This window comes from Mytilus edulis, chromosome 5, assembly GCF_963676685.1.
Source record: "Mytilus edulis chromosome 5, xbMytEdul2.2, whole genome shotgun sequence".
In the NCBI taxonomy this organism is placed as follows: Eukaryota; Metazoa; Mollusca; class Bivalvia; order Mytilida; family Mytilidae; genus Mytilus; species Mytilus edulis.
Window position 1 is genome coordinate 7,236,047 of NC_092348.1, and position 20,456 is coordinate 7,256,502.

The 20,456-nt window shown below is 32.5% G+C and overlaps 1 protein-coding gene across 2 annotated transcripts; it reads right to left on the reverse strand.

The window, feature by feature from the left end:
- Positions 1 to 159: 159 nt before the first annotated feature.
- LOC139525382 (RNA polymerase II subunit A C-terminal domain phosphatase-like) lies at positions 160 to 20,453 on the reverse strand. 2 transcript variants are annotated; one of them, XM_071320686.1, is made up of 6 exons: positions 20,117 to 20,453; positions 14,349 to 14,432; positions 13,120 to 13,210; positions 4,253 to 4,378; positions 3,173 to 3,420; positions 160 to 2,097 (listed from the first exon to the last, which is right to left on the reverse strand). In XM_071320686.1, exons 1-6 carry the CDS (start codon positions 20,320 to 20,322, stop codon positions 222 to 224), a joined length of 2,631 nt encoding a protein of 876 aa, XP_071176787.1. In that variant the 5' UTR covers positions 20,323 to 20,453; the 3' UTR covers positions 160 to 221. The 2 variants fall into 2 exon arrangements, with proteins under 2 accessions (XP_071176787.1, XP_071176788.1); XM_071320687.1 differs by having other exon boundaries at positions 14,338 to 14,432; positions 20,117 to 20,335.
- Positions 20,454 to 20,456: the final 3 nt, after the last annotated feature.

Here is a 20,456-nt window from a genome sequence, read left to right on the forward strand (position 1 = left end):
AATTATCCTTTGATCAATCAATCAATCAATCATTAAAATTGTCTATATATCAATCAATCAATCAATCATTTAAACTATCCTTAGATCTAAAGACTGTTTAAGGTTTGAGGTAAACCTATAAACTTTTTATAAAAAAAAATTATCAATCAATCTATCATGTCTATCAAGATTTAATAATTTAACATAACATCAGATTATTTTCTGACATTTTATGTACATCGTCATAATTCTAGGAATTCTTTTTCAATTGCAGCTGCCATTTCATCATCCATAGAACCTATAGATGCATTATCATCAGAGTCAGTATCAGGTGCAAAGGCATCTACTGTCTTCTCAAAATGTTCAAGGTCATTCTCACTTTCAATGTCATGGGGTTCATCCTTTTCAGAGACAACAGGACTGTCACTTGAGCCAGATCTATCTTTCTTTTTCCATCCTCTAGGTAAATCAGCGGAGAGACTATCTTGAGATGAAGAATCGTTTTCTCCACTACTAAGTACATGCAGCCTCATTCTAGAATCTCTCTCATCGTCATCTTCAGACGAGTTATTGTCTGGATCGTCATCCATAATTTCCTCAACTTCTTTATCCATACATGCAAGATCATCATCTGAAAATGCCAACAATGGATTATAAGTTTTTGAAAACATAGGGTTTTGATTTTCAGTCATTTCTGTATCCTTACTTCTTTGTTGAGATGTTGAAGCTTCAGTTGACTCTTGATTTTTACCAGTTTTTAGACGTTTCTCTAAATTTAATTTATCAGAAACGTCATCTGGGTCAGATTTTCTCTTTCTACTTTTTTCATATGATACATCAGGACTGTCTCTTGATTCCTTAGATGTTTCTTTATCTAATGGGAAAAGTCTTTCATCCACATGTTCGTACCGTTCAGCACAACTCCACAACCAATTTGCATTGACTATTTTCACAGTTTTACATTTGAGTGCCATTCTGACTTTGTTTGTTCCCAGTTTTGCTGCCACTAGATGTGTAGTTGCCACACCTTTTTCAACTCCATCATTAGGAATGATATTTGTATGAATGTTTGCTCCCAATGCTTTGGCTACTAAATAAGCTCTGCTTTTTTCAGGAGGCATATTTGTTGGGAAAACCCCACTGAACACAATATTTACTCCATTGAGAACTTTTATTTTGATGTAACTTATAATGTTTTTGAGATCAGGTACTTCTTCTGTGTTTTTCTTTGACTTTAATTGATCATTAAATTCAAAGAATGTTTTGTGAATTCTGGTCAGGATTTCCTCTAGATATAACAGATAATCATCCTCATCGTCCCATTCAATTTCCACATCTTCTTCCTTTAAATTGTCCACACTTTCATTGTTAGTTTTGGAATCATCTGTATTAGCACTTTCAGATTTATCTGTATCCATTGATTTCTCTGAAGAATTTTTATCATCCATTTGTGTTTTTTCCGGATTTTCAATTCCTTTATCAATGTCAGATTTTTTATTGTCTATTTCCATGTCTGAACTTTGTGCCTCCAAATCTTGAACTTTAGGATTTGTTTCAATTTCTTTAACAACAGACAAAGATTCTCCTTCTTCACACTTTTCCTTGATTTCTGTTTCTTTTATATCATTACTGATCTTAGGTTCAGAATTGTCAATTTCAGTTTTTCCTTGTTTGTTTTCGAGATTTTTATTGTTGTTTTCATTGTAACTTCCTGATTTCTTATTTACATCTTTTTGATTAGTTTCTGATGTTTCAGATGGAATGGTTTTATTTTTATCTTTATTTTTGTTATCAACGACCTTATTATCCTCCTTAACACATGACTTTTCAATTTCTTCATCCTTTTTTGTTTGTAAATTATCTCCCTTTTTCACTGAATCATCAACCTCAATCTCATGTTCTTTTTCCATGGACTTTGACCTGGAAACTCTTCTGACCCTATGATGAACTGGTTCCTGGTCATGTTCAGTTTTTGTCAGTCCAGGTGGTGCATTAATATCTGCAGTTCCTTGAAAGAATCTGTATGGTTTGACATGGATTAAATTTGGAGCAAAATTCCAAACATCTTCTCTATCATCTATTATAGCAACCATCTTATCACCACATGGAAATAAAGCTCTGTAATGAAATTAAAATTAAAACATTAAACTATAACTACCAACAAAATATGTCCATATGACACTATGGAAACAAAGCTCTGTAATGAAATCAACATTAAACATTAAAATATAACTTACAACAAAATATGCCCATATGATACTATATCTTGCTTGCAGTATCAGATTTCCAAGTTAAGCAAAATGTAGTTTAGTTAGTGTTTGTCTTTGATTTATATGTCTGTCATATTTGTTTTTTTCGTAAATTGTTTTGTTATAAATAAGGCCATTAGTTTTCTCAAATGGTTTGTTTCCTATTTCATGTCAGAGTTTATGACCCACTACAGAATGAATTTTCTCATTGTTGAAAGCTGTGCTGTTGTCAATAACTGCTTTCATCCACTTCATTTGAACTTTGCTGGAAAGTTGTCTCATTGGCAATTATAAAACATTGCTTCATTTTAAATAGATATAAAAGTCCTGTTTATTTGCTTTTTTTTGGTCATGTTTGTGCAGTTATCTTGTTATGCATTGATTCACCTTTCTTTTCCAATATTACCCCAATACTAAAAGAGATTATTTATTTTACAAAATACTTATTGAAACTTTTTTTTTTACATATTTGATCATAGAAACTTTCTCCAAAATTGTGTATATACCCAAACAACTCCTGGTATATGCACCCCAACTGTTTACCTTATTGAAACATACTTGAACCCAAACAACAATGCACCACAATTTATTACCTAAATAAAGCAAATTTGTACCAAAAAAAAGCCCCAATGCACCACAACATAACTGATACAAATATGTACTCAAACAAAAAATGCTCTACAGCATACCTAAATAAACAAATTTTCCAAGTTATACAGGGGCATAACCCTGGAACGGTAAGTGACCCACTGCCCAACTTCCACCCTGGAAGTTTTTATTAAAAGCATTGTCTGTCATATGAAAATGGGACAAAAGAAAGGACAACAAAGGGTAACATATGATAACCCCTTTGCCTAGCATCAGATACATATAAATAAAAAGAGTAAAGGTATATGACTAAGGATTAATAACACAATGAGTTATTGCATTCAAGAGAAACTTACTTCAAATTAGCAGTTTTAGAGTTAGGATTAAAGCATTCATCTCTGGATAGTATTCTGTGAGAGAAGTACTTTTCTTCTGGGTCCAGAAACCTGGCTATGGTGTGTGCATACATTCTTACACCAAAAGTACATATGTGTAACTCATACATCTTAGAAACGGTTTCCAAAAAATGTTGAGTGCCTGGCCTTATTCTTGTATGATACCACATCTTTCCATAACCATGCCGTAATTGATAATGAAATACTCCCTGAAAGTAAAGCCATGTATATATATATCAATGCTATCAAATATTAAATCAATTTTAAGACACATATATGTCCGATAAAAGTTTTAAAGCTTAACATGTTTAAATGGCAGAAAATGATTATGTCTGTTGATGACCTTGCAATTGGCCAATTACTGAGTTTTAGATAGTAGCAGCTACAGGCCCACAATTACTGAGTTTTAGATAGTAGCAGCTACAGGCCCACAATTACTGAGTTTTAGATAGTAGCAGCTACAGGCCCACAATTACTAAGTTTTAGATAGTAGCTGCTTCAGGCCCACAATTACTGAGTTTTAGATAGTAGCAGCTACAGGCCCACAATTACTAAGTTTTAGATAGTAGCAGCTACAGGCCCACAATTACTAAGTTTTAGATAGTAGCAGCTACAGGCCCACAATTACTAAGTTTTAGATAGTAGCAGCTACAGGCCCACAATTACTAAGTTTTAGATAGTAGCAGCTACAGGCCCACAATTACTGTGTTTTAGATAGTAGCAGCTACAGGCCCACAATTACTGTGTTTTAGATAGTAGCAGCTACAGGCCCACAATTACTGTGTTTTAGATAGTAGCAGCTACAGGCCCCCTTTTGGCTTTTAGGGCTGAACCATTTTTTATAATATAAAGGTTAACAGATTTACAATTGTAATCACTGTTATATATTATATACAAGTAAGTTTGTTCTAACTGGTTCATAAGTTTCAAAAGAAACTATTCTCATATTTTTTAATTTTTTTTTATTATTGACGACATATTTTTCTTAACACATACAGAATTACTCATGCAAGTTTATTTAACATGCAATAATTGTTTTACCTTAAGATTTGCTGGAATGTTGTCATTAGTTGTATGTATCAAGGTTTGATCAAGGTCAACCAAAAGAACCAGTTTCTTTGTTTTTAACAATCTGTTTTCATCTTCTCTACCAATTTCTTTTGCTTGCTGGAAATGAATTAAATTAAAAAAATTAAAACATGTCACTGTGTTGCAATAAATAAGAAACTTCATTTAGTTGTTTGTAAAATGACAATCTAGAACCTGATAAATTCATGAGTATTTAATGTAGATTTTTTAATTTTGACACATCAGATAATTATGATGCATTTTGGTTCTGATTAGTCTAGTAAGATTTGTAGAATAGATTTTTGAAAAAGTTCCCATCTGGCAGACCACTGGTGTCAAGTGATAAATATTGTAACCTTGCTAACAAATATATGAATAGCTAAAAAATAGTTAATAGCCATAATCTTGCCGGCGAAATGACGTTTTAAGTCGTCAAAGAATTTTGAAAATCGCTAAAACTCACCGGCTGACTGACTTAATGGCAAAGTCAAATCGCTATCAGTAAAAGGGTGACAACTTGAATTTTACAAGTCTCACAGGTAAACAAAAATGGCAGATGACAAGGGTCCCACTAATAAGCGCCAGAGTGAAAAAAAAGTGCCCAGTGAGGGGGGGAGATGGAGAGAAAGAAGCGCCCGGAGAAAATAAATAGAAATTGTATTGGCATGAGACAACTTTGTGTTGATAAAAAATTTTGTACATTGATTTTTTTTTAATATTGGACCAAGTATTTTGCAAATTCAGATAATAGACATTTGTAATAAAGCACAAAAACAAGTATGAATGTTTCAATTTAAACAATAACATATGAACACTATTTCGAAAGACAGGTAATAATGGATCACAGTTTAACCTGAAGATTTATAAAATTTTAGACATCAAAAGACATGTTTTTCAAAATTGATATCAAAATAAACCAGATGTTCCGCAGTGCGCAGCTTTATTCGACTGCAGAGGTCAAACCCTGAACATATAGGGCAAGTATGGACACAACATTTAAGCTTGATACAGCTCTGAATTTGGATTGTGATTTAGGAGATAACTGTATTGTATTTTAAGCTCCGACGGCATCAATAGGGGATTTGATGGTTGCAAATTAAGTTTACTGGCGACGCGTTAGCGGAGACAGTAATTGGGTATTTGCGACCATCAAATCCCAAATTGATGCCGTCGGAGCTTAAAATACAATATTGTTATCTCCATTCTAATGAAACTGACAGAAAACAACGTTAAAACATGTATTTAAAATTTGTCATATGCCGTCTGTGCTTGCACGTACGTCCCATAGCATCAATTGTCAATTGATGCCATGTAAGAAAGTGACGTTATCCAATCAAAATAAATGTTACAAACGTTGTTCCATTAAAATAAATAGTTGACACAACATAGGTTTATGACACAGAATGAATGTGGTCTAAGAACTTAAACTTAAAAACTTAAAAATTTTAAATTGGACATTTATCTATTATGGTCCAATATCCAAAATCTACATACATGGTTAGAATCAGCATATCATAGAACCCCAAGAATTCAATTTTTGATAAAATCAAATAACGTTCAATTTTAGACCCTTAAGACCTCAATGTGGACCAATATGATAACTGGGCCCAAATATTAAGAATCTAAATACATGGTTAGATTCAGCATATTGAAGAACCCCATGTATTCAATTTTTGTTGAAATCAAACAAAGTTTAATTTTTGACCCTTTGGACCATAATGTAGACCAATCTGAAAACGGGACAATATTGTGCAATTGAATATTTCTTGCTATTGCGCAAAACTGTGCAATTGAAAAGTTCTTGCTATTGCGCAATATTGTGCAATTAGATATTTCTTGCTATTGCACAATCCTGTGCAATTGAAGATTTCTTGCTATTGCACAATACTGTGCAATTGAAGATTTCTTGCTATTGCGCAATACTGTGCAATTGAAAATTTCTTGCTATTGCACAATACTGTGCAATTGAAGATTTCTTGCTATTGCACAATACTGTGCAATTGAATTTTTTTTAGCTATTGCACAATACTTAACTCGTTGGAAGTACTTGATAAATTGCATGCTTATATTGGTGATTTTGAATCTGTTCAGAGTTTTGATTTTTCTACCCTGTATACCACATTGCCTCACATTCTCATTAAGAAAAAATTCACACACCTAATTAAATGGGCATTCAAAAAATCAGAATGTGAATATATATGTTCAAACTCTTTTAGGTCATTTTTTAGTAGCAATAAACAAAAAAACTATGTTAATTGGACATGCTTTGATACTATATATGCCTTGAATTTTTACTAGATAACATTTTTGTTCGCTTTGGGGATTCCGTATATCGTCAGATTATCGGAATTCCAATGGGGACTAACTGTGCACCACTTAATGCGGACCTGTTTTTGTATTCTTATGAGTTACAATTTATGACAAAAATAAGCAAAGACCCATCGAAACAACATCTGATAAACAAATTTAATAATACTTTTAGATATTTGGATGATATTTTGGCTCTCAATAATGACGACTTCAGTATGTATATTAATGAAATTTATCCTGTTGAACTTACTTTAAATAAAGCTAATACTAACAATGACCACTGCCCTTTTCTCGATCTTGATATCTATATCACTAATGGAAAGCTGAATACTAAAATTTATGATAAAAGGGATGATTTTTCATTTCCTATCGTTAATTATCCGTTTTTAGATGGTGACGTTCCCTTGTCACCATCTTACGGTGTTTATATATCTCAACTTGTACGATTCGCTCGTGTATGTAACAATGTTTTAGATTTTAACGAGAGAAATTTATGTATTACTGAAAAATTATTACACCAGGGTTTTCGATATCACAAACTAGTCAAAACATTTACTAAATTTTATCATCGGTATAAAGACATCATTCGTAAATATAGCTCAACATGCAGACTTCTAATACGTTCAGGTATTTCACATCCAATTTTTTATGGTAATATTCTTTATAAAGCACAAAGGTGTCAGTATTCACCTCAGAAACTTACAAAACCTTTGAATAGACTTATTAAGAAGGGATATAATTACGATACTGTTGTCAAGTCATTAAAGATTGCATATTTTGGCGTTAATATTGAGTCACTGATAAGGTCTTTGCATCGGAACTAAACACATTTATTCTAAAAACAGTTGTTGGCATGACACGGGTTATGTTCTTCTCATATATGTTATGATGGTATGATACTAAACCCCTAACGGGAAGGATTGTGCCTGATGTTCATATGATGAAATCATAATCTTTCAGTCAGTTTAGTTGAAGTCTGGAGCTGGCATGTCAGTTAACTGCTAGTAGTCTGTTGTTATTTATGTATTATTGTCATTTTGTTTATTTTCTTTGGTTACATCTTCTGACATCAGACTCGGATTTCTCTTGAACTGAATTTTAATGTGCGTATTGTTATGCGTTTACTTTACTACATTGGTTAGAGGTATAGGGGGAGGGTTGAGATCTCACAAACATGTTTAACCCCGCCGCATTTTTGCGCCTGTCCCAAGTCAGGAGCCTCTGGCCTTTGTTAGTCTTGTATTATTTTAATTTTAGTTTCTTGTGTACAATTTGGAAATTAGTATGGCGTTCATTATCACTGGACCAGTATATATTTGTTTAGGGGCCAGCTGAAGGACGCCTCCGGGTGCGGGAATTTCTCGCTACATTGAAGACCTGTTGGTGACCCTCTGCTGTTGTTTTTTATTTGGGCGGGTTGTTGTCTCTTTGACACATTTCCCATTTCCATTCTCAATTTTATTAATATAATAATTTTGGACCCCTATTTGGACCAACTTGAAAACTGGGCCCATAATCAACCAGGTGCTCCGCAGGGCGCAGCTTTATACGACCGCAGAGGTCGAACCCTGAACAGTTTGGGCAAGTATGGACAAAACATTCAAGCATGATACAGCTCTGAATTTGGATTGTGATCAAATTTTTGACATTACATGGTTTTTTTTTACACAAAACAAATGCCAAGATTTTACAAATCAATTAAAGATTTCTTCTTCAAACTTTTTAAATCTAAAATTAAATAGTTGACACAGCATAGGTTTCTGACACAGAATGAATGTGGTCTAATGAACTTAAAAGGTTTTTTTTGCCTTTGAGCAATTCACTATGCTGTTGAATATTAATCCTCTCAAAAAAATGTTTGAAGAAATTTTCTTTTTATTTATGAAATCTGAAATGAGAAAAATTTAACCCCCCCCCCCCTTTTTTTTCACATCCCCGTTTCCCTTTTTCAAAACTGATATCAATTCAAATTTCTAATGGAGTTTGCAACAATAACTACTCATTTAAATACATCATAAAACATTTAGATGTAAAAAAACTGCTTGTTATCACTGAATGGTAAAGATTATTTAAATTTATCAGTTGGTAGTAAAAAGTGTATATACATTGTATATTGTATATAACAAAGATTTAAGTTGATTCTGGACAAAGAAAGATAACTCCAATTAAAAAAAATTCTTGCTAATGCACAATATTGTGCAATAGGATATTTCTTGCTTACTATTCTGGACAAAGAAAGATAACTCTAATTAAAAAAAACTTGCTATTTCACAATATTGTGCAATTAGATATTTCTTGCCATTGCACAATACTGTGCAATTGAAAAGACTTGCTATTGCACAATACTTAATATAATAATTTTAGATCCTGATTTGGACCAACTTGAAAACTGGGCCCATAATCAAAAATCTAAGTACATGTTTAGATTCAGCATATCAAAGAGGCCCAAGAATTCAATTTTTGTTAAAATCAAACTTAGTTTAATTTTGGACCCTTTGGACTTTAATGTAGAATTTGAAATTTGAAAACAGGACCAAAAATGAAGAATCTACATACACAGTTAGATTTGGCATATCAAAGAACCCCAAGGATTCAATTTTTGATGAAATCAAACAAAGTTTAATTTTGGACCCTTTGGACCTTAATGTAGACCAATTTGAAAACTGGACCAAAAAACTTCAATAATCAAGAATCTAAGTACATTTTTAGATTCAACATATCAAAGAACCCAACCGATTCATTTTTTGTCAAAATCAAACTAAGTTTAATTTTGGACCCTTTGGACCTTAATGTAGACCAATTTGAAAACGGGACCAAAAGTTGAGAATCTACATATACAGTTAGATTCGGCATATCAAAGAACCCCAATTATTCAATTTTGATGAAATCAAACAAAGTTTAATTTTGGACCCTTTGGGCCCCTTTTTCCTAAACTGTTGGGACCAAAACTCCCAAAATCAATACCAACCTTCTTTTTATGGTCATAAGCCTTGTGTTTAAATTTCATAGATTTATATTTACTTATACTAACGTTATGGTGCGAAAACCAAGAAAAATGCTTATTTGGGTCCCTTTTTGGCCCCTAATTCCTAAACTGTTGGGTCCTAAACTCCCAAAATCAATACCAACCTTCCTTTTGTGGTCATAAACATTGTGTTTAAATTTCATAGATTTCTATTTACTTAACCTAAGGTTATTGTGCAAAAACCAAGAAAAATGCTTATTTGGGCCCTTTATTGGCCCCTTATTCCTAAACTATTGAAACCAAAACTCCCAAAATCAATCCCAATCTTTCTTTTGTGGTCATAAACCTTGTGTCAAAATTTCATAGATTTCTATTAACTTAAACTAAAGTTATGGTGCGAAAACCAAGAAAATGCTTATTTGGGCCCTTTTTGGCCCCTAATTCCTAAAATGTTGTGACCAAAACTCCCAAAATCAATACCAACCTTCCTTTTATGGTCATAAACCTTGTGTTAAAATTTCATAGATTTCTATTCACTTTTACTACAGTTAGAGTGCGAAAACTAAAAGTATTCGGACGCCGGACGACGACGACGACGACGACGCCGACGCCAACGTGATAGCAATATACGACGAAAATTTTTTCAAAATTTGCGGTCGTATAAAAATCTAAGTACATGTTTTGATTCAGCATATTAAAGAACCACAAGAATTCAATTTTTGTTAAAATAAAGCTAAGTTTAATTCTGGACCCTTTTGATCTTAATGTAGACCAATTTGAAAACAGGATAAAAAAAAACCAATAATTCATTTTTTGATGACATCAAACAAACTTTAATTTTGGACCCTTTTGGCCACTAATTCATTGGGACCAAAACTCCCAAAATCAATCAAACCTTCCTTTTGTGGTCATAAACCTTGTGTTAAAATTTCATAGATTTCTATTAACTTATACTAAAGTTATTGTGCAAAAACCAAGAAAAATGCTTATTTGGGTCCTGTTTTTGGCACCTAATTCCTAAACTGTAGGGACTTAAACTCCCAAAATCAATCCCAACCTTCCTTTTGTGGTAATAGACCTATGTTAAAATTTCATAGATTTCTGTTTACTTATACTAAAGTTATTGTGAGAAAACCAAGAAAAATGCTTATTTGGGCCCTTCTTGGCTTCTTATTCCTAAACTGTTGGGACCAAAACACCCAAAATCAATCCCAACCTTCCTATTATGGTCATAAACCTTGTGTTTAAATTTCAAAGATTTCTATTCACTTTTACTAAAGTTAGAGTGCGAAAACCAAATGTCTTCGGAAGATGACGACACCAACGTGATACCAATATACGACCAGAAGATTTTCAATTTTTGCGGTTGTATTAAAATGCCAAAACAACTTACACATTATTTAAGAACGATAAAGGTGATACCAACATGTATATCAGCATCAGCAAATTACACAATTATACCATGCATGTTAAAAGCAGGTGTTTGGTATAAAATAAATAACATTAACATTGATTCATCGATAAGCAGCTGCGGTTTTGTTTTGTTTTTATTTATCACAGGCGATCAATTTTACTATTCAATAAGTTAAGGGTGGGAATGAACGGAAGATGTTTTATTTTCTTTGATTAAAAATTAAAAAGCTAGAAAGACATTTAATGAATAAATTTATTGCAAACGTACAACACATGGCCAGCTTGTGATCAGCAGTGGGTTTTCACGACCAATTTGTTAATATGAAGGAGATATATCTTTATTAAAAATGATAAAATTAGCTCTTTACCGATTAATTAAAAAGTCATTGATAAATATTTTCATTTATATACAGGCTTACAATCTTTCACATGATTCTCAACTTATAGCTGCCATGATGTCCTGGACAGTCAATATTTTACAAAATTATGACATGTGATGATGAACATTAAATTGACCAGTCATTTAAAAAAGTCATCACATAAACTGGGATTCAAATTTTTCTGGACTTTATAACAAAAAATTGAAGCAGATGCACATGGGATTAATGCATGATTTATATATCACTGGGCAAGCAACAATCTTAATAATAATTTCAAGTTGACAGCACAAAAGGTTGAATGAATAAATAACAACTACATTGTCTAAACCTTTTTATTAAGAGTTTTCAAATCATCCATTTTATACAATATCATAATAATAAACTAGAGGCTCTCAAGAGCCTGTGTCGCTCACCTTGGTCTATGTGCATATTAAACAATGGACACAGATAAATTCATGACAAAATTGTGTGTTGGTGATCATGATGTGTTTGTAGATCTTACTTTACTGGACATTCTTCTTGCTACAATTATCTTTATCTATAATGAACTTTGCCCAGTAATTACAGTGGAAAATATATTCTAAAAATTTACAAAAATTTATGAAAATTGTTAAAAAATTATTATCAAGGGCAATAACTCCTAAAGGGGTAAACTGACAATTTTGGTCATGTTTGACTTATTTGTAGATCTTACTTTGCTGAACATTATTGCTGTTTACAGTTTATCTCTATCTATTATAATATTCAAGATAATAACCAAAAACTGCAAAATTTCCTTAAAATTATTAATTCTGGGGCAGCAACCCAACAACAGGTTGTCTGTTTTGTCTGAAAATTTCAGGGCAGATAGATCTTGACCTGATGAACAATTTTACCCTGTCAGATTTGCTCTAAATGCTTTGGTTTCAGAGATATAATCCAAAATCTACATTTCGCCCCTATGTACTATTTTTAGCCATGGCTGCCCTCTTGGTTGGTTGGCAGGGTCAAGCCACACATTTTTAAAACGAGATACCCTTATGATGATTTTGGCCAAGTTTGGTTAAATTTGGCTAGTAGTTTCAGAGGAGAATATTTTTTAAAAGAATACTAAAATTTTAGAAAAATGGTTAAAAATTGACTATAAAGGGCAATAACTCCTTAATGGGTCAACTGACAATTTTGGTCATTTAACTTATTAGTAGATCTTACTTTGCTGAACATTATTGCTGTTTACAGTTTATCTCTATCTATAATAACATTCAAGATCATAAGCAAAAACTGCAAAATTTCCTTAAAATTACTAATTCAGGGGCAACAACCCAACAACGGGTTGTCCAATTTGACTGAAAATTTCAAGGCAGATAGATCTTCAACTGTTTAACAAGTTTACCCCATGTCAGATTTGCTCTAAATGCTTTGGTTTTTGAGTTATAAGCCAAAAACTGCATTTTACCCCTATGTTCTATTTTTAGCCATGGCAGCCATCATAGCAGCCATCTTGGATGGTTGGTCAGGTCACCGGACACATTTTTTAAACTAGATACCCCAATGATGATTATGGCTTAAGTTTGGTTTAATTTGGCCCAGCAGTTTCAGAGGAGAAGATTTTTGTAAAAGTTAACGACGACGCCGGACGCCAAGTGATGAGAAAAGCTCACTTGGCCTTTTAGGCCAGGTGAGCTAAAAAATAATCATCTAACCAAGACCTAGATTTTTAGGAACAAAGCAATTGCACTTCAGGAAAATTTAACTAATTGTAACATGAACACAAAAAAAATATTTTTAAATACCTCTTCACTGATGATCAGCTCTGGTATACTGTGAACCATGGCAACTGTGGCTGTTACTGGTTCCTTTCTTTCTCCTGCCATCCCTGCCTCTCTGTACAAAATAATTATACTGATACATGCATGTATAAGTATTAATATGGAAGTATTGTTTCACTTTTTGAAATCAGTTGTTTCTTTTGCATGCAAAAAACAAAAAATTTGATATTTACCTAAGAAGTCTACCTTTCGAGACTAATATATAAAAACAAAATTATTTATCTGGTTGCATTTTCCAAATTATCAGTTTGCTATTTTGGAACAAATAATATACCTAAAAATTTTAAGGGTTCCGCGGAACCCAGTGTCTCGCCTACTTTTGCTGTAAATCGCAAGCTCAACAAAAATGAGGAAAAAATCAATAAAAATATTCCTCTTGATACTATCTTTTGATTGTGAGAAGCTTCTGTCCAAGTTTGGTAAAAATCCAGAATAGTTTATGAATCTAATAAATGTTTTAAAAACTTTAACTGCAGACTGTATGTAATGTTAACTGGAAGAAAATCTTTAGTCCATTTAAAAGTAAAATACGGAAAAATGGATTTATTTTTTAACAAAATTTACTTATGGATACTATCTTATGATCATAAATAAGCTTCTGTCCAAGTTTGGTACAAACCAAGGATAGTTTAAGAAAGTTATTAAAATTTTAAAAACTGTAACCACAGAGTGAATGTAATGTTTCCACGCAGAAAAACTAAGTCCATTTAAAGTAAAATACGGAAAAAATGGATTTATTTTTTTACAAAATTTACTTTTGGATACTATCTTATGATCATAAACAAGCTTCTGTCCAAGTTTGGTAGAAATCCAGTATAGTTTAAGAAAGTTATTAAAATTTCAAAAACTTTTAACCACAGAGTGAATATTTGTGGATGCCGCCGCTGATGGAATGTAGGATCGCTTAGTCTCGCTTTTTCGACTAATGTCGAAGGCTCGACAAAAATGTAAGAACAGATTGAAATTCCTTTCTAGTTCAGCTTCATAATTAGTTACCAAAGTAATTTACAACATCAAATTGCAGATGCTATACCTTGGTTTTCCCTCAACACTTTTTAAGCAAATTATTTCATAAGGACATCAAAAGAAAATATGGAATTTAAATTACAACGAAAGTTAGAGAACGGAAACAATTTCTTGACAAATGTAAATAAGGGCAGATAGAAATTTGTTATTTGATACCTTGTACTTACTCTCTGAGGTCAGCTCCACATTCTGCACACATATCTTTCATTACTGTAGGATGCCTGCATGGTTCAATCGTCACTAGAACTGACCTTTATTATAGCAAAAAAGAAAAAAAGAATTAATAATAACATTGATTATAAATGATGTTTGAAGTCACTATTTGTACATTTGTACGTGGGGAGAGTTCCAAATTTTTGTTGTGAAGATGAGTGATTCTGAAGGGGCCAAATCAGAAAATCAATCCAGACAAAATCCTGAGAGGGATTATGTATTTATAAAAGTCTTAATATTGGTCCCTTTTTTATGGTTCAAGTTGACAATAGCACAAGTTGTCTTATTGTGAAGTTTACAGTGGTATGAGTTAACTTTCAGTTTCTTTAAAACAAACATGCAGCCATACAACTCGCCCCATTGGCAAATTGCAAAAAAAAACACATTTAACCCTTACCATGATGTGCCAGTCATATGATGGGCGTATCCAAACCACCGTTATTTGGACTCAATGACGTTTTAGAAGTCAGCTTTATGATACATATTTCGAAAGTTATGCATGTTCCATCAACCTGAGGCTATATATAGTCATGTTTCGCCTGTATAAATTGCATTTTAAGCACAAATACAGACTTGAAAAATTGAAATCAGATGAAATTCGGTTTTCTCGAGGAGTAGGCTTCACAGGAAGTTCAGAGGCCTAAAACTTGCAAAAATAGTGCAAACCTGCAGGCATAAGACTTTTGATCTGACGATGATCGTAATTATTATTAGGTCTTTCCACCTTTCCGTGGAAAGACCTATTGAATTTGTTCTGATTATTATTATTATTATTAGGTCTTTCCACCTTTCCGTGGAAAGACCTATTGAATTTGTTCTGATTATTATTATTATTATTATTATTTTTTTTTTTTTTTTTCTTCCGCCTAATTTTTTTTCTTGCGTATTATTGATGTTTCAAAAGATGTCGCTTAGATATTTGGAATATGGTATCGTATAGTTTATACGCTTTAAAAATTTACAACTGTGTAACAAAATACTTTACGTTGTAAGAGTTATCTCCCCAAACACTGTTTTTCTTGTGGCCACTACTCCTTCGCAACCGTTAAAGATTACGACAAATTTATTTTACCAAATTGCTCGTTACATCTTCAGGATTAGGATATTCATTTGGACCGAAGCTTTACGGAGACTCCATATAAGAGTTATTCCCCCTTTTCCCTTAAATTAAGTGATATGCATTTCTAAATGGTAAACCATAAGTGATAAAGACATAGGGTCTTTAGATTTGGGGTCCTTGGTCGAAAATAATAAAAATGAGGTCAAGGTCAAATGTCAAGGTCATATTCTAAATTTTGATTTTGGCTTATTTTCATTTATTTTCAAATACCTTATGACATATCGACAAATAATTTTTCATAAATTGTTAGTTGCGACATGTCCTTACTTGTATATTTTGATTGAAAGGGTGCGCAGACAATAAATAGGAGTTTTTGCCCATCTTACATTTAGAATTACGCGTAAAGTGATATTACTAATAAACCAAACATATTAAAGACCTTGGGTCTTTTGATTTAAGGTCCTTGGTTTGTGAACTTGAAATTGAGGTCAAGGTCATAGGTTAATATGACGTTCTAGATTTTGACCTTTGCTTTAAATTCATATAAATACATCATACAGCCATAGGAACTAACATTTTAAACTGATTTTTAATATTTCAATATCAAAAAGATCTTTTCTAGTGGAAAGACCTACAATTGTTCTCTGAACAATTGGTTTTTAATTATTATTTTTTTTTTTTTTTTTCTTCCGCCTAATTTTTTTTCTTGCGTATTATTGATGTTTCAAAAGATGTCGCTTAGATATTTGGAATATGGTATCGTATAGTTTATACGCTTTAAAAATTTACAACTGCGTATCAAAATACTTTACGTTGTAAGAGTTATCTCCCCAAACACTGTTTTTCTTGTGGCCACTACTCCTTCGCAACCGTAAAAGATTACGACAAATTTATTTTACCAAATTGCTCGTGACATCTTCAGGATTAGGATATTAATTTGGACCGAAGCTATCCGGAGACTCCATATGAGAGTTATTTCCCCTTATGCATTTGATATAAGTGATATGCGTTTCTAACTGGTAAACCATCAGTGATATAGGCCTAGGGTCTTTGGATTTAAGTTCCTTGGTCCAAAAAAATGAAAATTAGGTCAAGGTCAAAGGTCAAGGTCATATTCTAAATTTTGATTTTGGCTTATTTTCATTTATTTTCAAATACCTTATGACATATCGACAAATGATTTTTCATAAATTGTTAGTTGCGACATGTCCTTACTTGTATATTTTGGTTGAAAGGGTGCGCAGACAATAAATGGGAGTTTTTGCCCATCTTACATTTAGAATTACGTGTAAAGTGATATTACTCTTTAACCAAACATATTAAAGACCTAGGGTCTTTTGATTTAAGGTCCTTGGTTTGTGAACTTGAAATTGAGGTCAAGGTCATAGGTAAATATGACGTTCTAGATTTTGACCTTTGCTTTAAATTCATATAAATACATCATAAAGCCATAGGAACTAACATTTTAAACTGATTTTTCATATTTCAATTTCAAAATAGATCTTTACTAGTGGAAAGACCTACAATTGTTCTCTGAACAATTGGTTTTTAATTGTCATTGAACTACGCATAGGAAAAGACTACTTCTGGTTTCAGGTCCATTTGAAGTAAAAAATTGAAAAAAATCGTGAAATTCCATATTCTTTAGAATGCTGAACCAAGATCATATTCACTCCCACACTCCCACCTAACAACTGGTCGAGTCAATTTGTAAACTGGGGTCCACTCTATATGCAGGTTACAGCTGGTATCTATACCACAATAGATATAGGAAGATGTGGTGTGAGTGCCAATGAGACAACTCTCCATACAAATAACAATTTAAAAAGTAAACCATTATAGGTTAAAGTACGGCCTTCAACACGGAGCCTTAGCTCACACCGAACAACAAGCTATAAAGGGCCCCAAAATTACTAGTGTAAAACCATTCAAACGGGAAAACCAACGGTCTAATCTATATAAACAAAACGAGAAACGAGAAACACTTATATATTACATAAACAAACGACAACTACTGTACATCAGATTCCTGACTTAGGACAGGTGCAAACATTTGCAGCGGGATTAAACGTTTTAATGGATCCAAACCTTCTCCCTTTTTCTGAAACAATAGCATAACATCACAACAAAGAAAAACATACGATAAAATATCAATTGGCAGACTTAACTCAATCAAAAAACGTATGATTAAACAATGAACGAATAAATTTGATCTGCGATATCTGAATACAAATGCACAGTTAATTAAATATTAGAGACAAACATTCATGACCAAAAAGCTAACAAACAAATTCAAAAACAGGACATGACTGAGAAATATTTAACCAATCAATGTACACTTTAGAAAAAAACCGTTTTTTTTATAATCTTGAAGTTTATACAAATGTTGTAAGAATAAGTGAAGATATTACAAATAATCAAAGCTGGTGTACAGACAAGATCCGTATAAATAAAAAATGACAAAAAAGCATTATAAACAGTATCAACAGGTCGAATTAACACAAGCATTCCTTGGTCTTCAGGGTCAAGATAAAGGTAGAAAAATTGTCAAAATTTACGCTTTTTGCACCTGATGACCAAAGATGGTGAAAAAGTTGGGCAATTTATAGGTGTGGGCGATTTTCCAGTAGGGCACTTTGTAATAGTTTCTGTATATTCGTTCATAGCCTTCCTCTGTTCGGATGAACTTTAAATGACAAATAAACACAAAAATTGATTAATATTCAACTTCCTGTGAGGTACTCTATAAAAAAATTTTTAGCTTAAGAAAGCAACAAGATTCTAACAGGAAAATGACTTTTATTTTTATTCATTACTCTGTACTCCTGAGTGATACTCAACTGTAATCATTAGATTTTATCAATTTATAAGTGGGTTGGTAAACAAGAGTGAAGCAATGACAGGAGTAAATTGAACAATTTTTGATAGGTGGGGGAGTTGACAGGAGTAAATTAAACACATGTAAACCTTTCGCTAATCCCAGTTGACCTCAGAATCTGTCCCAGTAGAAATATTGATGTCATACAACAATCACTTTTACATTTGCGTCAGATATTTTGTATTATGATGCCAAAATTTTAGAATCCGGGTCTGTTCACCCTGACTCATGTTCGCCCTAGTACCTGTTCGCCTAGGGTCCATTCGCCCTGATACCCGTTTGCCAAGGGTCCATTCGCCCTGATTTTTTTTCCTTTCTAATTGTTGTCTAGTCGCATTATTTATAGTATTTGAACAAAATATGTAAAAGATTGTTGAAAAATTGACAGAATATTTATATTACTGCGATCAATTTATCATTTTCCCTTTGATTTGCAGAGTACAATAGTGGAATACAATGTATTTATCTTTATTGATATTTGTTAACAAAATAATTGTATTTAGTCAATCACGAAAGTATGCTTAGTTTGGGGCCCTTTATAGCTTGTTGTTCGGTGTGAGCCAAGGCTCCGTGTTGAAGGCTGTACATGTACATTGACTTATAATGGTTTACTTTTTTAAATTGTTATTTGGATGGAGAGTTGTCTCATTGGCACTCACATCACATCTTCCTATATCTATTAGAGTATAAATAAATGAACTTAATTGTAAATCCGTTTCATAATTAACAATTCGTACATCATTGTTTTTATTAATTTCAAGCTGAATATTTTATTAAAGCGAAACGATTTTTTATTAATAATCCATCAAAAGACAAGTATCACAATAATCAGTGATTTGAATTTTTTTGTCATTGAACAATTAATGATCCTAAAGAAGGTATAAACTTTTAAATACTTCAAGGTTTCCATAAATTTCAAGAATATACATGATATATACATGCATACCATAGAAATATCTGAACAAGTTTATTCAACTTCAATGCCCTGAATATTAATATTTTAATATGGGGACGAAGTCCCCAATAACAGTAGAAAATTCAATAAAAAAAAAAATTTGGGAAAATATCCCGAATTTTTCATTGTACTAATGAACTCAAAATCGTTCAATTTTTTTTATGTCATATTTTGAGATTTTTGAAATCCCGGACATGCGCAGAAATGTACAATGTACTTTCTTTTTCCGGTCTCGTTTGTATGAAACTTTGAGTAAAATATATATTTATCAGTCTAGTATAAAATAGGAAGGAACGCGCAATACCAATTTCATTTTTAATAATTCCTTGATATGAAAAAATGTTACCTGATGATAGCGTTTCTTTGTTTACATTGCATATGAAGTCATAATCTAAATAACGTCACAACTAAAATCCCTAACAATAGAACCAAAATCGGAAACGTTACGATATTTCCGTTTCTTTTATCAACATGTTTGAATAGGAAAAAAATTAATACAGACTTCGTCCCCATTAACAGGTAATGCCTGCCTCATATTAGTAGGACAAACGGACTCTATGGGCGAACAAACTCAGAGCAAACAGACCTAGGGCGAACATGTTATTAGGCGTTGGAAGGCGTCACAGATTTTTTAAAAAATAGCCTTGCAAGACGTCATAAAAAAAGACATCATTATTTGGACTAAAGTGGGGCGAGTTGGCAGTAGATTTAAATGGATTCAATTCTTATTCATCAGTGGTAGTTGGTTAACAAGTGTTTAGACGATTTTTTCATAAGTGGGGCGATTTGTCTTGCTTCCGTATTTTTCACTATTTCAGTATTTGTTTACCCTGGCGGTTTTCTGTCACCTTCCTGACCCATAATTTCACAGATAGTGCCAACTTCATTGGCTTTTATCTTCAGACCTTTTGCATCATCAGTTTCATAAATGCACAGTATGGCTCCTTGATTGACTTTGTGTCCTGGTTTTACTTTCCATTTTGTGATTCGAATATTTTTATTTGGAGCGCGAACTGACTTCATGGCCGCTTCCATATTGACACCTCGCAGCAAATTTAAGTGCAAAACTTAAAAAAGATAGAGTGTATTCAACAAATATAGGAAAGATTTAAATAAAATTTCATTTTGAAAACAAAATGTATCATTTTAGATACCAAGAGGATATTTAA

Coding starts and splice junctions, on each gene's coding strand:
- LOC139525382 (XM_071320686.1), bottom strand. CDS start 20,322: ATGGAAGCGGCCATGAAGTCAGTTCGCGCTCCAAATAAAAATATTCGA. Junction 13,211..14,348: donor TGTGGAGCTGACCTCAGAGA/GTAAGTACAAGG, acceptor TATTTTGTACAG/AGAGGCAGGGATGGCAGGAG. Junction 3,421..4,252: donor ACATTCCAGCAAATCTTAAG/GTAAAACAATTA, acceptor CTTTACTTTCAG/GGAGTATTTCATTATCAATT.